The 26,038-nt window shown below is 32.6% G+C and overlaps 1 protein-coding gene and 1 long non-coding RNA gene across 2 annotated transcripts; both read left to right on the top strand.

Annotated features, from left to right (window-relative positions):
* The first annotated feature begins 1,035 nt into the window (after nt 1-1,035).
* LOC127714753 (uncharacterized) lies at nt 1,036-3,972 on the top strand. The gene is made up of 3 exons (XR_007987921.1): nt 1,036-1,283; nt 2,000-2,179; nt 3,729-3,972. It is a non-coding gene; the product is annotated as an uncharacterized LOC127714753 (long non-coding RNA).
* Nucleotides 3,973-8,902: 4,930 nt separating this feature from the next.
* LOC127714742 (uncharacterized) lies at nt 8,903-24,817 on the top strand. The gene is made up of 4 exons (XM_052220793.1): nt 8,903-9,068; nt 17,090-19,080; nt 21,709-21,850; nt 23,027-24,817. Exons 1-4 carry the CDS (start codon nt 9,052-9,054, stop codon nt 23,046-23,048), a joined length of 2,172 nt encoding a protein of 723 aa, XP_052076753.1. The 5' UTR covers nt 8,903-9,051; the 3' UTR covers nt 23,049-24,817.
* Nucleotides 24,818-26,038: the final 1,221 nt, after the last annotated feature.

Here is a 26,038-nt window from a genome sequence, read left to right as displayed (position 1 = left end):
ACAGGATCAATGTAAATATATGACTTCAAATTGAATGGATAAAATTTACATTCTGTTATTTTGCAAAACTAATTTAATTTTGAGTGGCGGACTTGTTATAATTACAATAAGAAATTTATATCGGTCATAATTTAGACAGAATTTTTACGATTACAATAGGATTTTGTAATTTTCATGGCAAATATCTACGTTTTCTTTATGTATAAACCATAAACAGTTAATCAGAATTTCAGGGAAAACAAACAGGTACTTAACTTTTAAAATTCAATGATGCGTTTGTGCCAACCATATTTAAGCTTTTAAGTTACAAGGATTATTTGAATAATGTATGCTTCAATAAATCGATGAAACTGACTATTACATGTGTTACTGTATCGATTTATTGGTTAACCACCTTTACTCCAGGTCTATCTCATTAATTGGATTTACGTTAACTGTTATACATGTATAATGACTGACAGCGATATTTGGGTCTAATGTTCAGTATTCTTTATGTGTTCAAATATTTGCAGATACTATTTGAACGTTGGAAAGATTGTTAATAAACATTCTAAAAATAAACCGTACCAACCACATTGATATTAAAATAACGTTTGGTGGAAACATAAACTTTGAATACTCTGTACAATATCATGAATAGATCATCATCCATTTCCATTAGTGATGTGTCTGATATTCTTAAATGACTATAGTCTTTATCGGCGTAAAGCATGACACCGAAAGTTTCAGAAAATAAGAAACATGCCAGCAATGTAATTTGGATTTTAATAGTATAAGAAGATGTGAATGATACAACATCAATAACAACTATCCACCAAATATCAAAAGAAGTGGATATAACCAATTATAGGCAACCGTATGGCTTTCAACAACGAGTTTACGATATACGTTTTCAGCGAGATTTTAAATGGTTTGATTTGAAAAGCTTTTACCGCTTAGCAATGCAAAATGTGTTATATTTGTAAAGAGACTTCATTTGCCATTTGTTTTGTAAAAATATGTACATTATTTAACTGTATTTTATGATTTAAAATATGTTTTAGTGAGTACCATGCAAACCTTTGTATCAATTCCAAACTGGGATACAACTAATGTCCAAGGAAGAATAAACACAACAACAACAGTCAGTTCAACGCTTGATTGTTCTAGATGTTGTCATCAAAATAAAACATGCGACGGTTTTTTCTATGACAAAACTAGTGGACATTGTGCGACCTTTAACATTGAGGATGGCCTCATAATATATGAAAACACACTAGGAAACTTCTTTTATAGGAAGAAAGGTAAATTTGCGTTGGTTATGCATTAACCGTAACACTTACATTAAATTGTTTGCCTTATTTTAGCTTTTAACATTAACACATAATAATATATACGACATATTTGTAGGTTAAGCGTTCTGTGTATGTGTAAAGTTGTTCGTAAGCTTGTAAAGTGACATAGTTTCCAAAGGCATCACCAGAACAGTATGTCAAGTAGTCGTTTTTGGATAGTTATTTTGACACTTGTTTAGGAAATGATACAAACTTATATATATAATCATAATCTTTATGCTTTGATAGTATGAACGATACATTTTATGGTAAAGCTCTAAATTGATATCAATCCTTTATCCTGCAGTCCTCAGGTTAATGCCAGTCTATCGATTCAAATAGTTTTATATAAATGCTAAACGGCTTAACATTGTACCAGTTTATTTACCCAACACCAATATAATCATCAGAAGTTTAGAACTTCTCGAGGGTATAATGTTTATTTTGATTAAGGACTGATATGGTATCATATGCATACTGTTATACACTTAACACATGTTATATAAGACACAAACATGATTGACATCCTTATGAGCATAAATGGCTGATTCAAAACGCTTGCAATTTTTTGAATAACACCAATATTTGTTGGTATTTACTACTAAGTGTAACTCAGGCCTTTCAGGTAGTAAGTTCTGCATACCAGACTAGGAAATCATAAATTAAAATTATTTGTCTATTTGTAGATTGCCTTGATTCTAGTTATGCATACATATGGCAGTTGGACATTTGTATCACATTTTACGCCACCAAATTATCATGGAATGCATCACAGCAAAGATGCGCTGATGACAGCGGAAATCTGCTAGGTATACAAAATGGAAGAATAGAATATTTCTTTTTACCATATTTGTTGGCAAAATCTGGTAGGTTTTCACTTTTATGTTCATGCGTATAATCAGGTATTATCAAATTAAAGTCATTTGTAAATTACGAGGGAATTCCGAAAGATGAACTCGTTCTCCCATTTAAACTCACGTAACACTTAAATAGAATCAAACTCGACTGTTAGTCTTCCAACTGGTCCTCCTTAAAACCGCAATTTGAAATTATATCTGCGCATTTACGTTTTATTTGCTATCTTTCATTAGTGTGTCATTATGTGTTTTTTTCGTTACTTAGACAAGTATTTTTTAGAGGGATGTCACACATTTTATATATTTTTGTCTGTTACAATTTAAAAAGGCAAACGCAGGATGATGGGAATACCATTTTTTTGTAACATATGTTTAGTGCCAGACTTCAGACATTGCTTGCCGAAATATTATTTTCAGTACTTAAAGGGACATAAGCACCAAGATATAAAATATGATTTTTTTGTTCAATCATTTATAGAAGTGTAATAGTGAAATTAATAGCTAAAGTTTAGTTAAATTCTATCAAAATAAGCATTTTATTAGATGGCGTCTAGTCTAAAATACACACGATATGATGGTATTTGTTATCAAGTCCATGCATTGTTGATTGTTTATTAAAGACTAAGTGTAATATGTATATACGTTTGAGTATGTCAGAAATCATATATTAGATTTTGAGTCAAATCGGTAAAAATAAATTTGACAGCTAATGCCCCTTTAATACATCTGGAAATAAGAATGAAAATAAAAATAAAAAATACAATGTATTTTTGTTAAATGAAATCTTTATAATAAAATTGAAATGCAGCTGATATATTATGATACTGTGGATGCACACTGAAATTTTGCATTCGAGCCCCTCAAAGAGTTGTTGTATGCGTGCAGAGAGCATGGTATCCTTCTCTTATCGAGGCATGCGATTTAACGTTTCCATTCTGACCGCGGACATGACTGTCAAAATATACATGTCTCACAGCCAAACAGTTTGTAAAGTTCAATCTATATCCGGAATTTACTTTTCCAAACCTTCAACATCGAATGACGAGTATTTATTTCGAATTACCTTTATTCATTTTTAGTTTCGAATTATCAATCGCAAATAGTGCGATAGGTCATCACAATGTGTTTATTTTGAACATGAATCATTTATGCACATTCAGTCGTTAAACACCCCCTTTCAACGATAACTCAATCACACTCGAAAGGCAGAAACAATTGAAAGTAAAATAACAAAGATACCGAGCACCAAGTAATATTTAAAACGAAACTTCCCTTATCAAAAGACAACTCAAAAGCTCAAACAAATCAAACGAATGGAAAACAACTGTCATATCCCTAACTTGGTACAGACATTTTCTTATGTAGAAAATGGTGGATAAAACCTGGTTTTATAGCTAACCAAACCTCTCACTTGACAGTTGCATATAATTATATTGACAGCAATGTGTGTACAAAACAAACAGACAAAGTTGGTACAAATGTCACAATTTGGGGTACAACTAACAACATTTTTGCTATAATATTAATCTTTATTAAAACAAACAATTGTAATTAACAGAAATAACGGGAATACTCGGGTGGTGGATAGGTGGAACGGATGTATACCAAGAGGGAATTTTCCGATGGATGGACGGAGAACGTGTTACATACACCAACTGGGGTTATAATCAACCAGATAATATGACGGACACCGTAATACCAGGCGGAGACTGCATGAGATATGGCATTTACCCTAAAGCAAAATGGTTTGATATTGATTGTAGCAAAACATTTGCCTTCATATGCGAAAACAAAATGTTTTTGTAACGGTTAATGATATAGAGAAACAAAATGTTCAATTTTCAATTTGCATTTGTTATATTTTTCTTTCATTGCATTATTATCCAACAACAAAAACTCGGACAATATGAAAGGAACAGTCAAAATCAATCTCTAGGTCGAAGAAGTTCCGAGGCAAAACCAAAAACTGGGGTTTATCTATAGATAACCAGAAAGGTTAAAAAAGTCATTACAATCATGTGGCAACTGTCATGTTCATCAAGGTCAATTCAAAAGTCTAATTCGGTAATTTCATAATCATATAAAAGAGCACGAGGTTGTGGCTTCGATTATTGTAACATAGCTATTGTTGTACCAAACAACGATTTATTGGTGTTTAACGACCCGTTAATATATTAAATCATTATTGTGCTATTTCGTGGCGGTCAGATTGGAGTTGAGTGTACCAAACACGTGCGGAATTCGAACTCACAACATCAGTGTTGACAGGCTAGTGATACAGTAGTTCGACTACTTAGACCACTTGGCCACATGGGCCCAAACCAAATAAGGAATGCGTCCGTAAATGATGAACTCAACTTTTACACTAGGAACCATTAGTTCAATAGTGTCCTTACGAAAATACGGGATAATCAGAGCTACCTTTTAATTTTTCTTGGTGTGCATGCATGAAGTCTACCTCATATGAACAAAGAAACAAGTATAAAAAAAGATGGGAACAGCAAGTTTCCATACAACATAAAAAAAAGTTAAAAAAAAAAATTAAACACAATCCTTCTTTACTCAAATGAGAAAAAAACCTTAAAACCAAAAAAACGGCATAACATATTACATTACAACTTTATTAACAAAACATCTGCAAAAACAAAACAAAGCTAAGAAAATTTGGAACCAAAATAAAATGAAACATTTGGATAGCATTTTGAAATTCCTGCAATTAGATAAGAAAGGTTCAACGATGACCTGACGGGATAATTACTTGAAATTACTTTCTACAAATGCTTAGTTATAAATTACAAATAAGTAGTTGCATATTTTAATGATGGAACAAGAAAAAAAATATGTGGAGATGAACGTTATATCAAAATATAAGGCAACCAGGACACATACATGTCTAACAAGCAAATACATATCAGTTTGCTTATGTATTAAAGATGAATAAAAAGATACAGGTTTACGTCAAATGAGACCGCAACCCTCGACGACAAATATAATCAATATGACATCTATAAATCAAAATAAAAACAGCACGTTATCAATTTCATTCGTTCGAAGTGCATTTCAACATAGTCTTCAGCCATACTGAGTTGTCTATACAATATGTCTATCTCTAAAGCGTCCTAAGGCAATAAAAGTTGTGTAGAACAATATGAGTTTTACTTACGTATTGCTGTGTGTTTGTTTTTTTCTACATTGGCTAGAAGTATAGGGTGAGGGTTCAGATCTCACTTAACATGTTTAACCCCCGCCGCATTTCTGCGCCTGTCCCAAGTCAGGAGCCTCTGGCCTTCGTTAGTCTTTTATGATTTTAAATTTTAGTTCATTTATATGTTTTGGAGTTTAGTATGACGTCCATTTTCACTGAACTAGTACACATTTTTTGTTAAGGGGCCAGCTGAAGCCCGCATCCGGGTGCGGGATCTTGTCGCTGTGTTGAAGAAGGCCAATTGGTGGCCTTCGGCTGTTTCTGCTCTTTTGTCGGGTTGTTGTCTCTTTGACACATTCCCCATTTCAATTTTCAATTTTATTGTTACCTAATTCTCCAAATAACGAAAAACGTTTAGATATAATAAACGACTATAGGGCTTAATATTTAGATAGGACATTGATAGCTTTTCAATATAACCACTGTAATGAATCAATAGAGGTTATTAGTTATAAATTTGGTAATTAAACTAGACAATTCCCGGGAGGCACAATGAAAGTCCTGTAGTTGGACGGGAACATGAACGTATGGCCAGCATATCTATCCTTTATATACTTATTTATCATTCGAGACCTTTATTAAGGACTAGTGGACAAAGAAACAGTACGTAAAATCCAAATCAGCAAAGACATAGCACATTTGACTTTAAAAGAACTGTATAGAATAAATAGCAAAAAATCACCACAAAGAAAAACAAACATTACGACACCGTATCAAAAAAATGTTCCATATAACTATTGAAGCTCAAGTACATAACCTGCTTATATGGAATCTTGACTCTTACGTATACATTCACATATGTATTTTTTCAGTATGTTTTTTAGTACTTTTTACACAGTCAATAACATTATATTCAAACAAAACTACTTTCAGTTTTGAAATAATTAATCCAGATCACAAGAAATCTGATTCAAGACACTCCATCTGCTATTATTGATATAGGCGTTGTTTCTGAAATATGTTATATGTAAAGATTTTATTTTTGTTTGGAAGTCGCATAGAAACTATCATAATAAGTATTTATATAAGTTCCTAGAACTCTTTTCTCAATACGGATAGTTGAACTGGTTCAACTGCGATGCCGGGTTGATGAATGTTATAATATAAATTTAAGGAGATGTAGTATAATTGTTAAAAGAACAAACTTTCATCCAGAAACTAATTGACGAGGATTTAAACAACAATAAGTACTGTATGAACTTCAACAATGAGCAAAATCTATACCGTATAGTAATTAATGAAAAGGATCGGCACGATAAAGTATGAAACAATTTAAAAGAGAAAACCCACGACCCGATTGATTCTAAAACATCAAACGAGAAACAACTAAGGCAGAAAACAACCAGCCCCAACAACTTACTGAGTGAGGGGATTCTGACTTGGGACAGCTATATAAAGATTGTGGCGGGAATAAAATTGTTTGTTAGCCCCACCAACTCATAGTATGGTACACTGTTGTAACAGGAAAACATAGTCTATCAAACTATAAAATTCAGTTGGAAAACTCTGGAATCATCAGCAAAGCAACAAACACACACAAACCATAACAAAAAGTACCGATATAAGAGAATTCACAATAGCTCTGAACACATTGCCTTGTGCAACATGTGCAATGCTACAATATAAGTATTGATAAGATGTAGGGCGAAAAGTGGTCATAATTGTATATAGTCACACATATTTAGTTATGTGTCAATCTTATTTTAAAAGAACAAAGTTCGCTTAAGATAATGGCATCGGGCACTAGTATAGAACTGACAAAAAATGTGTTAATTGCGTACACATTAATACTGTGTAAATTGTTAAATTATTGTTTGATACATTTTACATAACTGGAACACGTCGAACGCCCAGTAGATTGACTGAGGTATACAAATTTGAGCATCTGAATTTCTCTCATCAGGCAGCAAAACCAATTCTAAGGATAGGGCAGCTTCGGCTCACACGAAGAATGAATACAGAGCCACGAGGTCCTGGAATTACAACAATGCATTTGATACATTATTTAGGGAGAGTTTAACGCTCTTCGTTTAAAGAACCATTGTAACCATTTATTCAGGCATCCGTAGTTGGCATGTATGCAGGTCACTTTTTTTTCCCTATCCAAATACCTATTTTCCTATGGCAGCCGACAATTCTTGTCTGAATCCAGGTCGATACGACCTGCATATCCATTTATGTGAATTAATTTTTAAGTTTTTCTCGTTCTTAATTAGCCTGACAATTGTGCCAATAGGAGTTAAGCTAACAACAACAAAATAATTTATTTCGTAAGAAAACATTTTTTTCGTCACGATACTTTATAAGATGAGAGATGTGTAGAAACCTTTGACTTAAATTTAATCCAAAGGCAGAGGTACAAAGAAAGGACATTTTCCTTTTTCTAAGACTTCAAAATAGTTTGCACCTGTTATATTAAATGTACTTGTCATCAAAATCTTTTAGTTTCATTACAGAAAAAAACCTTTATCTCCATATCGCTGTCATTTGCATATCAAATGCATAGCGAAATGACTTCTGCGTTTTAACTTTTTTTGATTCGAGCGTCACTGATGAGTCTTTTGTAGAAGAAACGCGCGTCTGGCGCAAATACAAAATTTCAATCCTGGTATCTATGATGAACTTATTTGCACTGAAGAAAACAAATAAGAACACGAGACCATCTCCCATAGTTCAATAAAATATATTCAAATACAGTCACTTCTGGTAATAAATGTTCTCAAATTTTATAAAAAAAATTAAAAAGTTTCGAAACGAACATTCCCGATAAAAAAGCAACAATTAAATTAGACGGTCGATTGTTTCTGTATTTCCTGTAGACGTCAACGCAACGGTTTTAGTCTTTTGTTTTTCCCTTGAATTTGTACTACATTTAAAAAAAAAATGCCACCTCATCGAAAAAATGATATATTTCGTTTTTGGATACATGAAATACGAAACGCGCCTCTGTCGTAACAAATTATAAGCCAGTTATCTTTGAACAAATGTTTGGTTGTCAATGCTCTCCAGCTTCGTACTTCATTTGGCGTTATCAACCTTTCTGATTTGAGCGTCACTGATGAATCTTTTGTAGACGAAACGCGCGTCGGACGTACAAAATTCAATTCTGGTATCTGTGATGAGTTTATTTTCGTACGAAGGATCAATTTATTGTTTTTACTTTCTGTGTTTATCATGTATGGTAATGTAGTTATAGTGAACAATATCCGAAATCCAAGTTATGAAAGTTTAATTGAAAATAAAATGCGAACATTTTGTTTTCTATTTTTAATACGCGTTGACGAATAAGTATATACAGAATTCGGTGAATGTTTTTTTAAAGGACATGTTTGAATATGAAGTAGAAAAGCTTTTATTGTTTTCAAAATCAAAGGTTAGACTATTATATTTCACAAAGTTCAAGGATATGTACACAACTTCCCTGATAAAATATCATGAATTAGAATAGTTGATTGTTATAATTGTTGATAAGTTATACTAAAAGTATCCAAACACTCAGTGTTTTTTCATGCCATGTGACTTGAAAATATAAGTTAATTATTTCAGTCATATGTCGAACTTTCCGACATACGGGAATACGAAAATGACTTTATTCGATCAATTTTCCTACAAATTCTAATTTGCAGACAAGTTGTATCAACCGTAATATTCAGTAATACAGTTTTTTGGGTCAAAAATGGAATTTAATTGTCGGTAAGTACTAAACATAATGAATGTCATGCATTTGATCCCTTTCAAGGAGACAAAATGTTACATCTTCTGATTTTGGACAAAACGTAATATTTCTTAATGTCAAAATGAAGTATTGGTATTCATTTGGTTTATCATTCAATGTGCAATTTTTGCAAGTATTATATAGCTCTTTAAAAGACAATTATACAAAAATTTAATCAAGAATTGAAATTTTAAGTGAACATACAGTCAAATCTGTCTATAAAGGAAATAATGGGAAAACAGGTTATTACCTTTTATAATCATGTGTTCTTTATTAATAAGAGGACAACAAATGTGTACGCCAGACGCATGATTCGCCTACAAAAGACGCTTTAGTAATGCTTTAATAAAAATAAAATTAAAAAGGACAAAAGTCGAAGTATAGAGATGGTCGATGGAGCTACCTTACATGTTTTAAGGTACTGTCCATGGATACAATTATGTAATCTGACATACTATGTAAGGCCTTGAATTTCATTGTTTTTTTATTTCAATGCCTAAATTGTGTTTAATTTTTTGTCCATCATCATCACTGCAAAATACAAAGCAGAATGATAAGTATCGAAGATCCGTTTTGTTTTTCCTGAAAATTTGGTTATTTTTAGAGTTCTTTAAGGTCTACCTTATGTTTTTTAAACTGAATCCGGATAATGAATACGGGCTAAAAACTACAAGTTTGGGTCCGGTCACTTCCGAATTTAGTTGTTTGGAGATTTTTAGTTAGGACATTTTACGTGTGAAATTAGCTTGAACTGCCCTATTAGAACATATAACCAGTCCATTTTGCCACTGAAATGGGTGCCTTCTGCCAGCGTTAGACAGTACACGCCATATGAAGAACAAATAAATACGTGTGTGGTTTGTTTTTTATTTTTTGTTTGTTTTTTGTTGTTTTTTGTTGTTGTTTGTTTGGTTTTTTTTTTTGGGGGGGGGGGGGGGACTACTCGTTATAAGCTTTATGTTAAAATGAATGTTGGACGGAACAGCTGACCCTTACTTGATAAAAAGTAGACTGATTTGTGTGTTGAATAAAATCCATTATTGTATATGTAAAACATCTATACTTTTATCTTGCATACATCTAAATTAACACTGAATACAAAACTAAAACTTTGACATTAATTTCAATATTTTTATTTAAAATGAATTAATGTTCCTTACTTTTTCAAATTGTTTTCATGTAATGTATCTTGTAGTTCATGTACTATTTGCCTCAAATACTACAGTGTAATGACATTTGTACAGTTTCAAAGTGCATTAATCAAAAGAGTTATGGCCATTTTCACCTTTATTTAGTCAACTGAATTAAAACATGCAAACCAACCAGTATTCGTTGAACTAGTTTTTTTTTCTGCTGAGGGACACAAATCTATAGAAGTTTAGGCACGGCAACCTTTCCTTTTGTTTTTTTATTTTCTTCATAATAAAATAATCCTGCATAATCAAAGTACTATATTTTAGACATTGTATTCACCAACTCAACACTCAATGTATGTATTTATCAATCTGTTTGTATACCAAGTTTATATTTTAATGTCACTTTCAATATTCGTCTAAAAATTAAACTTCTAAAATAACTCATTGCATTTCGTTCATTTTGAAGTCTTACTGTTTGACCGGATAAGTAGATGTAACCATATTTCTGCATTAAAGGACACAAAGCTTCACAATAACTATTTTTGTACGTAAATGTATGCTTATTAACTTAAATTGCTTTAGGATTTATCGGGAATATTTACAAATTCACATAAAGCTGTAAAACTTATAACAATCAAAAACTAATTATGCACTGCCAATGACCAAAAAATACCCTTTCTTTGAATATATACTTTAACAAAATATGCTATTTTTATACTTGTTTTGTAAAATTGGCAAAACAAATATTTACTTTACCTTGAACATGTTGAACTGTGATACTTTGAATACCTTTTTTTAACTAAAAAAATAAATAAAATCATCTTCCTTCATCTTTTACCTCGTTAACATAGAAGATCGATAGGGAAGCACATACACTTAGCTATTTGTTTACTACATCACTGGCCTGGTACTACAAATAAAGTTGTACAATTACTAGACCGAATACACTGTGGTTCGTTATCATGGGATATATTCAGCCCAGTAGTAAACACTCTGGGTGACATAAAATACAATGCTTGCTGCTTTTTTGTTATTTAACTGTAAACAAAGTGTTTAGATCATTCAAGAGACTCAAGTTGTTTTACAACACGAAAAAGAGGATTTTCCCAGATTCTTTAAATTTCTGGTTTTGAATGCCCTTCAACTTCGTTATCTATATTCGGTATATACACCGATGTATATTATGTAGACGACAGATTTCAATATATGGTATACTTATTTATGAGCATGGTAGCTTTTAGGTCTTTTCGCTTCATGCACGTGAAAGTATGACAAGGAAAAAGATATTATTTAAGTGAACTTTAATATTCTCATTAATTGTTAGTCACATACTTACACAATCTCAGTCAACAAACAAAAAAAGAAGTTATATGAGATTCGAAATATCAACAAATTCCAGAAATGGTATGTGAACTTCACAATTTTAAATTCAATATTCAATTTCAATCTCTAATATTTCCAGTTTCAATGTGTGGAACATTTTAATGTTGTATTTCTGTTGTGTCGTAGTTCTCCTCTTATATTTGATGTGTTTCCCTCAGTTTAAGTTTGTAACCCGGATTTGTTTTTTTTCTTAATCAATTTATGAATTTCGAACAGCGGTATACTACTGTTGCCTTTATTCAACACTATAAATTCTATATTAAGATCAAAATTATAACAGCAATCTAAAAGAATACCAGTCTTGAGACCAAAAATGTTAACGCTATTTAAAAAACTGAGATAAAAAAATTATCCCAGCAGCATGTATGTTGAGAAGGAACAAACGCTAAGTTCATAATCTAAATTATGTGCTTTTTAATGATGATCTTCTTTGGTATAGACAGTCACTTTGTTATCCAGGGTGTGAAAGTTTAATGTCTTCAGTTTAAATAAGTACATACGATATTTATCTAAACACACGCAAGAATACCTTTATCGTTTTAAAAGAACCCATAAATTCAAAAGTATCATTTATCAACACCTTAAGAAGCACAATCATCCTTTTAAATATTCAACAGTTCAACCTTTAGAAGTAGTAAATAAGCAGCCTGGGGAATCTCATTAAAATATTGTACGATCACGAAAAATAATTGAATTAAATTGGATTAAAAACTTACAGACAGTCTATCCTCTCGGTCTTAATGACAATATCATGGGAATTGGTAATATATCTAGAACAGATTCTGTTAACATTTTTGATATAGTTTCTAAAACAGTTCGTAAAAACCGTTCTCATGGGCGTAGAATAAATCGCAATCAAAGAAAATTGCGTAATAACAATACAAATATTTCGGACCTAATTTCTATTTCAAAAAACAACGGTAGACATTATCTATTAACCAAGCTCTGTTTTTTACCTGTTAAGAAATTACATCAAATTTTGGAGGAATGCAACACAAATCCATATTGCAGTCCTAAGTATGAAATTGTCCAAATTATAATTGCATATTGTTATTCTAAATTGTTTCCAAAAATTGATCGCCCTGAAGATCACAATTTTTTTTTTTATTAAAACTAAATATGTCAAGAAAGGTTTTGATTTTGTAAATATTGCCGGTATTTTTAATGATCATTCTGTTAAAGAACAAATTCCTGGTTATTTTGATAATACTGAACTCCCTCTTATTTGTTATGTTTACAAAAAATCTACCCGGAAATATGTGTTTAATTACAGCGAAGTGTGTAAAGATGTTAATATCAGTGACAATACACCTACGTCATGAAATTGCAGTAGTTCCGAATACATGTATGGCCCCAGTTCCCATGTTATAACAGGAGACCTTAACATCGTTCGTGACCGAGAGTTGAAATCATTCCTCATTAAAGGACCTAAATGTCGTCCCCCGTCAATAATTAATTGGAATGAGTGTCGTAACATCATCAACGACTCACTCCGTACTTACTGCTCTAAATGGATAAAACGAGAAAAAGCTGACAAGAAATCATTAGATTTTTTTTTATTCGATAATGAACACAGTTGATATATTTATTCAACATTTTAAAGAACATTTTACTCATAACAATAACCATAATAGCCCAGTTTCTCGTATCAAACATAAGCTCTGCACAAAACTCCTTACAAATATAGATTTATTTCGTCTTCAAGCCATTGTTCCACTATGTCACTAAACTATCTATTCTACTTACTATTACACTTGGTACAATCAAAAACCTGGTAATAAATTGTTCAAATATGGCCTTTGAAAATAGTGGAATAAATTACTTTTGGAGTGTCAAAAATTCGTTGGAAGTACTTGATAAAGTGTATGCTTATATTGGTGATTTTGAATCTGTTCAAAGTTTTGATTTTTCTACCCTATATACCACTTTGCCTCATAATCTTATTAAGAAAAAATTCACACACCTGACTAAATGGACATTTAAAAAGTCGGAATGCGAATATATATGTTCGAACTCTTTTAGGTAATTTTTTAGTAACAACAAACAAAAGAACTATGTTAATTGGACCTGCTTTGATACTATAACTGCCCTTGAATTTTTACTAGATAACATTTTTGTTCGCTATGGAGATTCCGTATATCGTCAGAATATCGGAATTCCCATGGGTACTAACTGTGCACCACTTATTGCGGACCTGTTTCTGTATTGTTATGAGTTACAGTTTATGACTAAAATCAGCAAAGACCGATCGAAACAACATCTGATTCAAAAATGTAATAACACTTAGATATTTAGATGATATATTGGCTCTCAATAATGACATCTTCGGTATGTACACTAAAGAGATTTATCCTGCCGAACTGAATTTAAATAAAGCTAATACTAACAATGAACACTGTCCTTTCCTGGATCTTGATATCTATTTAAGAGAGGGACGAAATATACCAGAGGGACAGTCCAAATCATATATCGAAAACAAACTGACAACGCCATGGCCAAAAATAAAAAAGACAAACAGACAAATAATAGTACAGATGACACAACATAGAAAACTAAAGACTAAACAACAAAAATCCCACCAAAAACTGGGGTGATCTCAGGTGCTTCGGAAGGGTAAGCAGATCCTGCTCCACATGTGGCACCCGTCGTGTTGCTTATGTTATTACAAATCTGGTAAATAGTCTAATTCGGTAAGTCACATTCGTGAAAAGGGAAGGGTATTATAGTTACGACATAAGGAACATATCCGATATCATCTGTGAAACGGTTATTCCATAACGGTCAACCAACTTGTGATGGCGTCCTTAAAATTTTAAAGGGACGACTTCAACTTTCACCATTTGGAACTCTTGGTTTAATAGCTTCCTTGTGAGCAGCAATCCTCTATTAAGGAAATCATGATAGGAAACACAAGCTCGGGAATATCGTATCAATTGGGAGATATATACTCCGTATGCAGGCGCTGTTGCTACATAGAAATGGAAAGTTCACAATTGGGAAGCTGAAATCATCTCTTTTGTCGTAAAGTTTTGTTTTCAACCGACCCTCATTGTCAATTTCTAGATGTAAGTCAAGATATGAGGCAGACTTAACTGTATCTGTAGTATCCTTTATCTCTAGTTCGATGGGATAGATTCGTTCAAGATAGTCACCAACTTTTGTATTATTTAGTGAGAGAACATCCATCTATATAGCGGAACGTAAAGTTAAAGGATATTGCTAACTTCTTATCTTTCTTCCTAAGAAGTTCCTGTATGAAGCCAGCCTCATAATAATAAAGAAATAAGTCGGCAAGAAGAGGGGCACAATTGGTTCTCATTGGAACTCCGACAGTCTGTTGATCAACCCGTCCTCCAAACATAACAAATATGTTGTCAATCAAGAAATCAAGCAACTATCTATCACGGGAAGCTTAATACCAAAATGTATGATAAAAGAGATGATTTGTCATTTCCTATTGTTAATTATTCATTTGTAGATGGTGACGTTCCCTTGTCACCATCTTATGTTGTTTATATATCTCAACTTGTTCGATTCGCTCGTGTATGTAACAACGTATTTAATTTCAACGAAAGAAATTTCTGTATAACTGAAAAATTATTACACCAGGGTTTTCGATATCACAAACTAGTCAAAACATTTACTAAATTTTATCATCGGTACAAGGACATCATTCGTAAATATAAATCAACATGCAGACATCTTATACGTTCAGGTATTTTACATCCAATATTTTATGGTAATATTCTTTACAAAGCACAAAAATGTCGGCATTCACCTCACAAGCTAACCAAACCTTTAAACAGACTTATTCGGAAGGGATATAGTTACCATACTGTTGTCAGGTCATTAAGGATTGCATATTTTGGTATTAATATTGATTCACTCATAGGGTCTTTGCATCGGAAATAAACACATTTATTCTAAAACCAGTTGTTGGCATGATACGGGTTATGTTCTTCTCATATATTTTATGATGGTATGATACTAAACCCCTAACGAGAGGGATTGTACCTGATTTTCATATGATGAAGACATAATCTTTCAATCAGTTTAATTGAGGTCTGGAGCTGGCATGTCAGTAACTGCTAGTAGTCCTTTGTTAATTTATGTATCATTGTCATTTTGCTTAGTTTTTTTTTGTTACATATTCTGATATCGGACTCGGACTTCTTGTAAAGTGAGTTTTACTGTGCGTTTTGTTATTGGCTAGAGGTATAGGGGGAGGGTTGAGACCTCACAAAACATGTTTAACCCCGCCCCCTTTTTGAGCCTGTCCCAAGTCAGGAGTCTCTGGCCTTGTTAGTCTTGTATGTTTTTTTTTAATTCTAGTTTCTTTATATGTTTTGGAGTTTAGTGTGACGTCCATTTTCACTAAAACAGTACACAATTTTATTTAGGGGCCAAATGAAAACCACCTCCAAGTGCGGGTTTTTCTCGCTGCGTTGAAGACCCATTGGTGGCCTTCGGCTGTTGTCTGCTCTTTGGTCTGGTTGTTGTCTCTTTGACATATTCCCCATTTCCATTCTCGATTTTATTTTTATTACTGGTTATATACACATATGATTAATTTGTTCGGTTTTAAACATGCATGACTTTTTTCTAAGTTAGTTACATCCTAATTGATTTTGAGTCTAATGATAGTTTAATTAAATGAAGGAAAGATAAATTAACTTTCTGACATATTTTTTTTACGTTCCGCTATAAAGATGATGTTCTCTCACTAAATAATACAAAATTTGGTGACTATGTTGAACGAATCTATCCCATCGAACTGGAGATAAAGGATACTACAGATACAGTTAAGTCTGCCTCATATCTTGACTTACATCTAGAAATTGACAATGAGGGTCTGTTGAAAACAAAACTTTACGACAAAAGAGATGATTTCAGCTTCCCAATTGTGAACTTTCCATTTCTATGTAGCAACATTCCAGCAGCGCCTGCATACGGAGTATATATCTCCCAATTGATACGATATTCCCGAGCTTGTGTTTCCTATCATGATTTCCTTGATAAAGGATTGCTGCTCACAAGAAAGCTATTAAACCAAGAGTTCCAAATGGTGAAGTTGAAGTCATCCCTTCGTAAATTTTACGGACGCCATCACGAGTTGGTTGACCGTTATGGAATAACCGTTTCACAGATGATATCGGATATGTTCCTTATGTCGTAACTACAATACCCTCCCTTTTCACGAATGTGACTTACCGAATTATACTATATACCGGATTTGTAATAACATAAGCAACACGACGGGTGCCACATGTGGAGCAGGATCTGTTTACCCTTCCGGAGCACCTGAGATCACCCCCAGTTTTTGGTTGGGTTTGTGTTGCTTAGTCTTTGGTTTTCTATGTTGTGTCATCTGTACTATTATTTGTCTGTTTGTCTTTTTATTTTTGGCGATGGCGTTGTCAGTTTGTTTTCGATCTATGAGTTTGACTGTCCCTCTGGTATCTTTCGTCCCTCTTTTTTAGATTATATCTGCTATCCATGTTGTTCATATTGGATGGATTTTCTGCACAGTCAACAGACACAGACTGGTTTAATTATTTTCTGAAAACAGGAACATCATGTAAGATCAATACATGTCGTCAAAATGATCCAGTCTGCGAATGCTATCTGAGTATAGAAATCGACTTATCAATGTTGTACAAAGGGGCCGGATCACCGGCGATTTTGTTGAAACCACAAAATGGTGCGGCTGTTAATTTCAATACTGGTGCAGAATTCGAAAAAAAAATTGAGGACAGTTTTATTTTAGCGGATGGATTCAACTCACAGCAAGTTATTTCTATAAACGGAAGATTTCCTGGACCAGTTATCACTGCATATGAAAATCAAAACATGATCGTCCACGTTAGGAACTTGATGCATACTGATAGTTTGACTATTCATTGGCATGGAATTCACCAAAGATCGACCCCTGAAGCGGATGGTGTAGCGTTTTTAACACAGTACCCATTATTACCAGGCCAGAGCCAAACATACAAATTTAAAGCATTTCCATTTGGAACCCATCTTTACCATGCACATATTGGCGACCAAAGGACAATGGGACTATATGGGCCATTTATAATTATTCCAAAGGGCCACGAAAAGGTGTCACGACCACAAGAAGGAAAACATGTTTTTGTAGCAATCTTGCAAGACTGGAATCACGACGACAGTTCTGAAGTATTATATCAAAAAATGTTGTGGGGTGATTACGACCGAGAGACAGGAAAAGCATATACAGAGACTCTTGATCCATCTGGTGCAAAATATAGTCGATTCCGATTCCATTCTGGTTTAATTAATGGCCGTGGACGTTATTATTCATCGTCTACTGTAAACAATGAAGCTCCACTGTATAGATTTATTGTCGAACAGCATCAAAAATATAGATTTAGGGTGATAAGTGCTGCCACTTTATATCCATTCCGCGTATTTGTAGAGAAACATCGTCAACTATATATTGTAGCCTCAGATGGAAGAGAAATCCAGGAAGAAGCGACTGAGTCATTTATAATTCATCCTGGAGAAAGAATAGACTTTATGTTATATACCGATAACGTTCCTGGTACATATTTACTTGTCGCTGAGTCTTTAGAAAATGGACTGGAACAGAGAAATGAATACCATGCAGCCGAAGCTATAATGTTTTACAAGACGTCTCCTACGAAGATAGATTTAAATCCATCAAAGGCGGATAATAATGACTGCATTCTTGATGCTTGCAGAGTTTTCAATTGTCCTTTTGAATATTTTCCAGTGCAGGAAAATCGGTATTGCTTTACTTTTAACGATGTGCCATCGAATGATCCAAACTCGAAGACAGACGAGGTTGAAGGTGATGCAACAGAACTATTCTTTAATTTTGGATTTCCCGGTGTAAACGGATATACACCCGGTTCCGTGAACGGTCACAAATTTCGTCCTCCGGTCGTAAATGCATATACAGAGCCAAATAAAGTAGACTACAACTGCCGATATTGCAACGCATCCAATATTTGTGAATGCACGTATTCAAAAACGATAGGCCGTCCCAATAAAAACAATATATATCAATTTGTTCTTACAAATATTGGCAATGGTGCCGGATGGTCACATCCAATACATTTACATGGACATTCGTTTTACATTATGAAAATAGGATTTGGTAAATATGACAAAACTACTGGTAATATTATCTCAAACGGGGGACAGGACACAATTGATATAATTTGCAACGATAAAAGCGGATATTGTAACGATGCAAAATGGAGAAATGAATCGTGGTCGGAAGGGAAACACCCTGACTTGAATTGGAAGGATCCTCCACAAAAAGATACAATAATTGTACCAACCGGAAGTTACGTTATCATCAGGTTTAAGGCCGATAATCCAGGTGTTTGGTTCTTCCATTGCCACATTGACTTGCACAATACGAATGGGATGGGAATGATCATAAATGAATTACCGGAGCTTCAGAGAAATACTGATGAAGGTAAGAAAATATTAAAATGATGTCCTTTGTTTCCTTAATCTTTATGTATTCATAAAACTAAAACATCACTATGAAAAAGTTCAAATTGTACGTAAAATGTAATAAAAAAATTTTTTTTTGGTTTGAATAACCATATTTATAAATTCCGAGTATGAAGAGCAGCTATGTTACATACCATACCATTCGAGTTTTGTACAGTAACACATACAAGTATATACATTATCATAAAATAGATTTTAAAAAGTTGAATTCTTCATTATAATTTCTGGTGAAAGAATCGATTTCATCTTGTTTGATAACACAATGAAGGAAAATACGTTCTAGTCGCCAAAAGATTAGAATATGAGGTCTGACAGCGTAATGTAAACCATGTTGCCAACGCTATCATCCTTTATAATATTGATAAGGTACTGTTGTTTTTGTATTTATATTCACACACTTTAGAAAATGTAATAAATTTGAAATTTCATAAAACCTCAAGTAATGTCTGTTACATAACTTATTTGCTTTTAATAATAAGATTGGGCACTATCCTGCAGAAACGAATCGCAGATGTCTCTCATTTAATGATGTCAAATCAGTCCATTTAAAACTTCGCACAGAGGAAGCTATTGGAAATTCAGAGGAACTATTTTCCAATTTACATTTCCTGGTGATATAGGATACCCATTCATATTGTTAATTGAATGTTTTTAAGGATTTGTGATTCGTTAAAACTTGATCACATGTACATTTGTATTTGCTCAGTACTGTTGAATTTAGCTTTTCGTAGGTCAAAAACAGCATATTGCACAGGGTATACAGCATGTTACTAAAAATATATTTTCTAGAAATCCCCAATTTTACATCGTTCATGCAATAGTTGTCGATAAATGAAATAATATGCAGCCTTTGATTAATGTCAATACGATGTTATATCGATCTAGAGTAGCATATCGAACTCGGACTTCGTCCTCAGTCCATTTGCTTCTCTTTGGTCAATATAAACTCGTATCGACCTCATACAAAGGCTATGATTGTATAGTATTGGTAAATGATCCCCAGTTTTGACCACCCTCAGTCGTGTATATGCCAAGAATGATCAAGTAGATTATAGAGATGATGTGTGCACTACTACCACAATGGGTGCATGCACTTATCTGAAATCCTTGACAGTCTATATCTAATATTTGAAATGGAAATGGTTCTGGTTTGTCTCATCCAATATATATCATACACATAAACACTAGTTTAATGTCGTGAACATGGCTTTTGATAAATACGATTAGAATTCAGACAGTTGAATGGAGAACAATCCCGATCAAAGTAGTAATGATACTTTAAAGATGCCGCTCTTATGCACAGTGCAGCAATGGTTCATAGTTTAGCGAATACCATTCATTTCTGAATGGGAATAACCCAATCCAAAAAGATTCAACAATAGTCCAAACCGGCGGTTATGTGGTCATCTGAATAAAGGCAGACAACCAATGAGATTTTCCCTTGTCGTGTAGATTCAAACAATACAAATGGCATTGAAATGAAGGTACATTAATCACTAATAAACAATCCAATGGTTTCTATTGATTTTTAAATTTGTGAGTTTTCTTGAAAAGATGATGATTTTAAAAATATTTATTTATCTAATATACAATGCATAATTTCGTATCCAAGGAGGTAAATGTATCTGTGACTCTTTATAAAAGAAATGAAATAATTACATTTATTTGCGTCAGAGTTATAATCTATGATAATTTATTTACTGCGTCTAATTTTAGGAATATTTTGTAGCAAATCGACAATTTCTTTTATCACTTTGTTCTTATAATTTTTTTGCGTTTGCAGTAATAATCTATGATGAGTTCACTTACTACGTCTTATTATGGGATTTTTTTGTTATAAATCGAGCATTTTTCTATAAAAGCATTTTTCTATAAAACTTTTTTTCCGGCAAAATATAAGATTTACATGAATGTGTTTACATAAAGACCAAGTCACTGATCAATTTATCAATACACACTATCAGCATGATCATGCGATATTTAACACAAAGGTTGTTTTACCCTCACCGCCACCTTTTTACAGAAATATATAGTCTCAATCGTATTTTGCACAAAATTTCGAATGATACAATCTGCAAGAACATTTTTTATTCAAGTCTATAAATTCAGTTTTTTATCTGCAAATTAGAGGAAATTTGAATACTCGTATTTAAGGGCCAATTTGGTGAAACATCGAACCTTCTCTTGTAACAAAGCAATTCAACAATCACCATAAAGATAAAATCAAATTGAGTTAAACATGAAGGCTGGATAATTATGCAGACATGATGAACGAAAGGTCTTGTCGTTGTTTCAGCTCTTTCATATTTGTTTTCTGTAAAGTGTTTTGGTATAAATTAGGCGATTAATTTTCTCTTTTGAATTGTTTTACATTTTTTTATGTGGAGTTTATAGCCGACTATACGACATGGGTTGTGTTAATTATGTTAAAGGCCGTACGGTGATCTATATAGCTATAATTGCGTTTATTCACTTTATTTGAACTCGTGTAGATAGGTGTCTCATTGGCAATCATACCACATCTTTTTATAATTATTTTCACCGTCGCAAAAACACAAAGTCATGTATTGTTTAAATTGTATTTCAGGTGCAACAAACAACTGTAAACGAGATAGGATAATAATGATAATTTTCGTAGTTCTAACATCTGTTTTAGTAGTTATATTGATGACACTATTTACTTGCATTTGCTGTCCTCGTAGCCGAAGCTGCTTTGACTGCATAAAAAGGTAAGAATAATCAACTTTCTAAACATGGACTCATTTCTCAATTACATACAAATATTTGACATTTTCTGTTGAAATAAAAAATAAATGAAGCCTTGTCAATTCTTATAACATTAAACTTTTTTGATACTTTTATTAAAAGTTTCTAAAAAGTAAAAAAATATGATTGTAACGACAACATAGATGTCTCTAATAAAAAAGCAAGATGTTAAAAACGTGTTACAATATGTTAATGTGACGTTCAAAATATTTTGTCTTGTTATACTAATAGACAATATAAAATGATATAAAAAATAATACAAAATTATGGTTCATTACGAGTTAAAATAACTTAAACAACATCACAATTGTCAAAGTAAGTCATGATTATGTAATTGATTGTATGATAAGATAACTGTTTTTAGAACATAAATCCGAAAACCAAAAAGTACTATAAATCTATCGATAACATCCCCCAAATGTCAAATGTTCATAAGACATTACTTTTTCTGACAACATTATTCATGTTTTTGCATTTTTTGTCTAACATATTGGCATTAGAGCTCCAAAAGAGAGGCGAAAGACACCAAAGGCATATGCAAACTCATTAGTCTAAAACAAACTGACAATGCCATGGCAAAAAACAAATAACTACGAAAAGGCAAACTACACAAAACTCAATATAGAAAACCAAATACTGAACAAAACAAATCCCTCCAACACCGGGGTGATCTCTTGTGCCCTGTAAGGTTAAGCAGATTCACCTCCACATGTGGCACCCGCCACGTTGCTCATTAAACTACAAACCCCGTGATAAGTCGTATATGGTAGATCACATTTTATGAAAAAATGTCGAATTGTGGTAACAACAATGAAAAATATACGTCTCTTCAAACATCTTCTTACATTTAGGGCAAAATAGAAAACAAAAACTGTCAAAATAGCTAAATTTTCAGATTTTGTCATTAATACATGGATTTGAGTAACAACGTTTCCAAAGAGATATTTTGATATTTTTGCTAAAAATTCAACATGTGCAACCCTTCAAGGTTATGTTGATCTTATTAATAAATGAACAGTTTACATATAATCTGTAAACATCAGTGCATAACGGATAATTTATATATATATATATACCTAACATTATACTCATTTTATTTCAAAATGTTTACTGCAAATCATATTGTCTATTCATTTCAGAGGAGATTATCGGGAATTTTGAACAACAGGAGACGGAAGGGAACGCTTTTAATTTGGTATAACAAACAGAATAACTGTATAAAGTAAAATAATATCATGAATAAAGAAGATGCATGGAGTATTTTGTTAATGTGAATGATTAACAATCAAAAATTATATAGAAAAGGCAACACAAGGTGAACTTAAGGACAATGAAAACACTACTATATCATTAATTACACTCAAATTAGCAGGGATCTAATACTTTTAAGTGTAGAAGTACATGGTAAATCATAAAGACTTACGTACGTACGGGCACTGCCTTAACATTTTCTGGCTTTTTGTTATTGTAAAATGTCATTGCGGAAAATATTAATTAAGATGGCTTGTTTCTACAAATGCTGATCAATTTTAGACCGGGTTTGACGAAGTCCAACGGTTTGTACCACAATGTACTAAATGATGATTGATTGAGAAAAGTGGCAACCTAATTCGTGAGATTAAATCCTCTCCCAGTTTTCAAACGTGATGCACATAAAGATTGCAATTATGTTAAAGACGTTCCCTGGCTGTTGGAGATTTGTTTTTGTTGATTTTTTTTTATATTATGGAACTTAGTAATTGTTTAAAAAACTTACAAAGGATGAAACCAGTATTATCTTTTAAACCTAACAAAAAGTTTGCAAATATTTGTAAGTTGTGGTCCTGTTCTTATGGGATTGTATACAAATGAAAACAACACTGTGTAAATGTCTGAAGAGCGTTTTTGGATTTACCTGGTCTTCATTTCACAACAAATCATCCGCTTAAACTTGACCGTAAGTCATAAAAAAGTCAGCATTTAGTTATAAGATGTTTGTGAAACCTTAGTCTGATATCTAAAGGAAACTATTTGAAAGCCAAGGATGTTAAAGAAGCGACATACGTAAAGAGCTGTGTGACTTAAAGGACATAATTTGAAGACTTATTTACCATATCTTAAGTCCTGAGAACTTCTTCATTTTTTTCAATTTTTTGTGTTTTAATCTTTTGAAAGTTCAGGAAGTTTGCGAAAATATTGGGTTGAACATCTTCTTTCCTGGAGGTTAAAAAGAAGCAATTTTCAATTTTCACATAGAAATAATGGACATTGACAATTCTACATAGTTTTATAAATATTCTATATCTTTTAAATGGTAACATTGACAACTATCGATAAATAGAAATAAGTTTTACAGGTATCATGTGATAAACTATAACGTTTTTCGTTTGGAATTTGAACAAGAAATTTAAACATAACAGGAGAAAGTTTGCAAAAAGAATGAGGTTGTGTACCTTTAATCTTTGGCTTGATTTAGATCTTTTCTTACATCTATATTCAAAGATTTAAATGTTCAGTATTGACCATGGTCCATTGTTCAATAAACATTCTACCAAACCCTTCAATTTAAGTCTTTGGTTGATTTTAATAGAAACTTTTTAAGTAAGACAAGATTTACAGATATCTAGTGACTACGTTTCTTTTCATTACGCGGTTAGTATTTATTGACAAAAATAAGTCGTTTGACCTGCTTCTGCTGACCTTGGAAAAATAATAATCTGATTCTCCATTTACTAAATTTTTAACTTTCACTCTATAGGAAGCTCATAATTATATATTATTTAAGAAAAAAAACTTCTAATCAGCATCTCATTTTATTCAAAAGCAAGCATATGTAATCAAATTTAGGCATTTCATTCATTTTATTGCTAATTATTGTGACATTGCAAATATAGGTGGTATGCGGCTCTGTTGATTCATAGCAATTGTTTTAATAAAAAAAATTATACTCACATAGCTTTTGTGATTATTTATTGGTTCAATTTGTTTTAAAATGATTATTAACTGGAATTTTTGTATGCTTTCATTTACGCATTCTTTTATTTGAAACATTCGTTTAAACATCAGTTTTCCCCGAAGATTCTGCTGTTCATGCCAAAATATTAAGATCATAGTAAAACTATAATATTTTGAACTGACATCGATATATTTCTTTTCCAGTATTATATGATTTAGTAACACAAGTAAACCAGTTTTGATCTTAAATGGTCATACTGCTTTAAACAGCTCTTAAAACAATCTCGAACAGTAACTTTATGAATTCATTTTCAGTATTTCAGTCTATGTGCATACTTATCAACTACTGTAAATTCAGTACTGTTGAAACAATTCTCGTGCAGTCAATTAAACTCTGTTTAGTCTATGGGAATAAAATTGATAATGGAAATGGGGAATATGTCAAAGAGACAACAACCCGACCAAAGAGCAGATAACAGCCGAAAGCCACCAATGGGCTTCAACGCAGCGAGAAAATCCCGCACCTGGAGGTGGACCTCAGCTGGCCCCTAATTAAAAATGTGTTCTAGTTCAGTGAAAATGGACGTCATACTATACTCCAAAAAATTAAAATGAACTAAAATTAAAAAACATACAAGACTAATAAAGGCAAGAGGCTCCTGACTTGGGACAGGTGCAAAAATGCAGCGGGGTTAAACATGTTTTGTGAGATCTCAACCATCCATATCAAGTTTGGAAGCGTACATCTATCTACATTTCTTGTTGTAAGTAACTTATATCGAGGATAACGGTTATCACAAAATACAATTGATAATACACTATCCATCACAAAATATAAAAAAAAAAAAAAAAAAAAAAAAAAAAACACCCGACCTCTCCGACAAAAAAAGACATAGACACAAGAACTAAACAAAACAACGCATGAGCCAGATGAAGTAATTAGTTATATGAATATTTGTATTTGTCAGCCATATTGATACATGTTTCGAGTACAACAATTTACAACTTTAAATCAAATGCTTGGTTTAACATCTATGGGTTTATTTCGAAATAACACATTTAATAATCAATAACCAGAGTTTACAAAATGTTTCCAATGTCTAATTCTAACGTGGCGATAGCTTGTTATTTAATGAACGTTTGCCTACTGACCGATATTACAAAGGATGGAGTTGAGCCAACAACAAATTACCGCCACAATAGTTTATCTGTGTTCA

Source organism: Mytilus californianus, unplaced genomic scaffold, assembly GCF_021869535.1.
Source record: "Mytilus californianus isolate M0D057914Y unplaced genomic scaffold, xbMytCali1.0.p SCAF_9, whole genome shotgun sequence".
Lineage (NCBI taxonomy): Eukaryota > Metazoa > Mollusca > Bivalvia > Mytilida > Mytilidae > Mytilus > Mytilus californianus.
This window is presented reverse-complemented; position numbering and strand designations above follow the sequence as displayed.

What these genes read in the sequence shown, in the direction of transcription:
- LOC127714742 (XM_052220793.1), top strand. An exon ending in TCAGAGAAATACTGATGAAG is followed by an intron (nt 19,081 to 21,708) that starts GTAAGAAAATAT and finishes ATTGTATTTCAG; the next exon opens with GTGCAACAAACAACTGTAAA. An exon ending in TGCTTTGACTGCATAAAAAG is followed by an intron (nt 21,851 to 23,026) that starts GTAAGAATAATC and finishes TATTCATTTCAG; the next exon opens with AGGAGATTATCGGGAATTTT.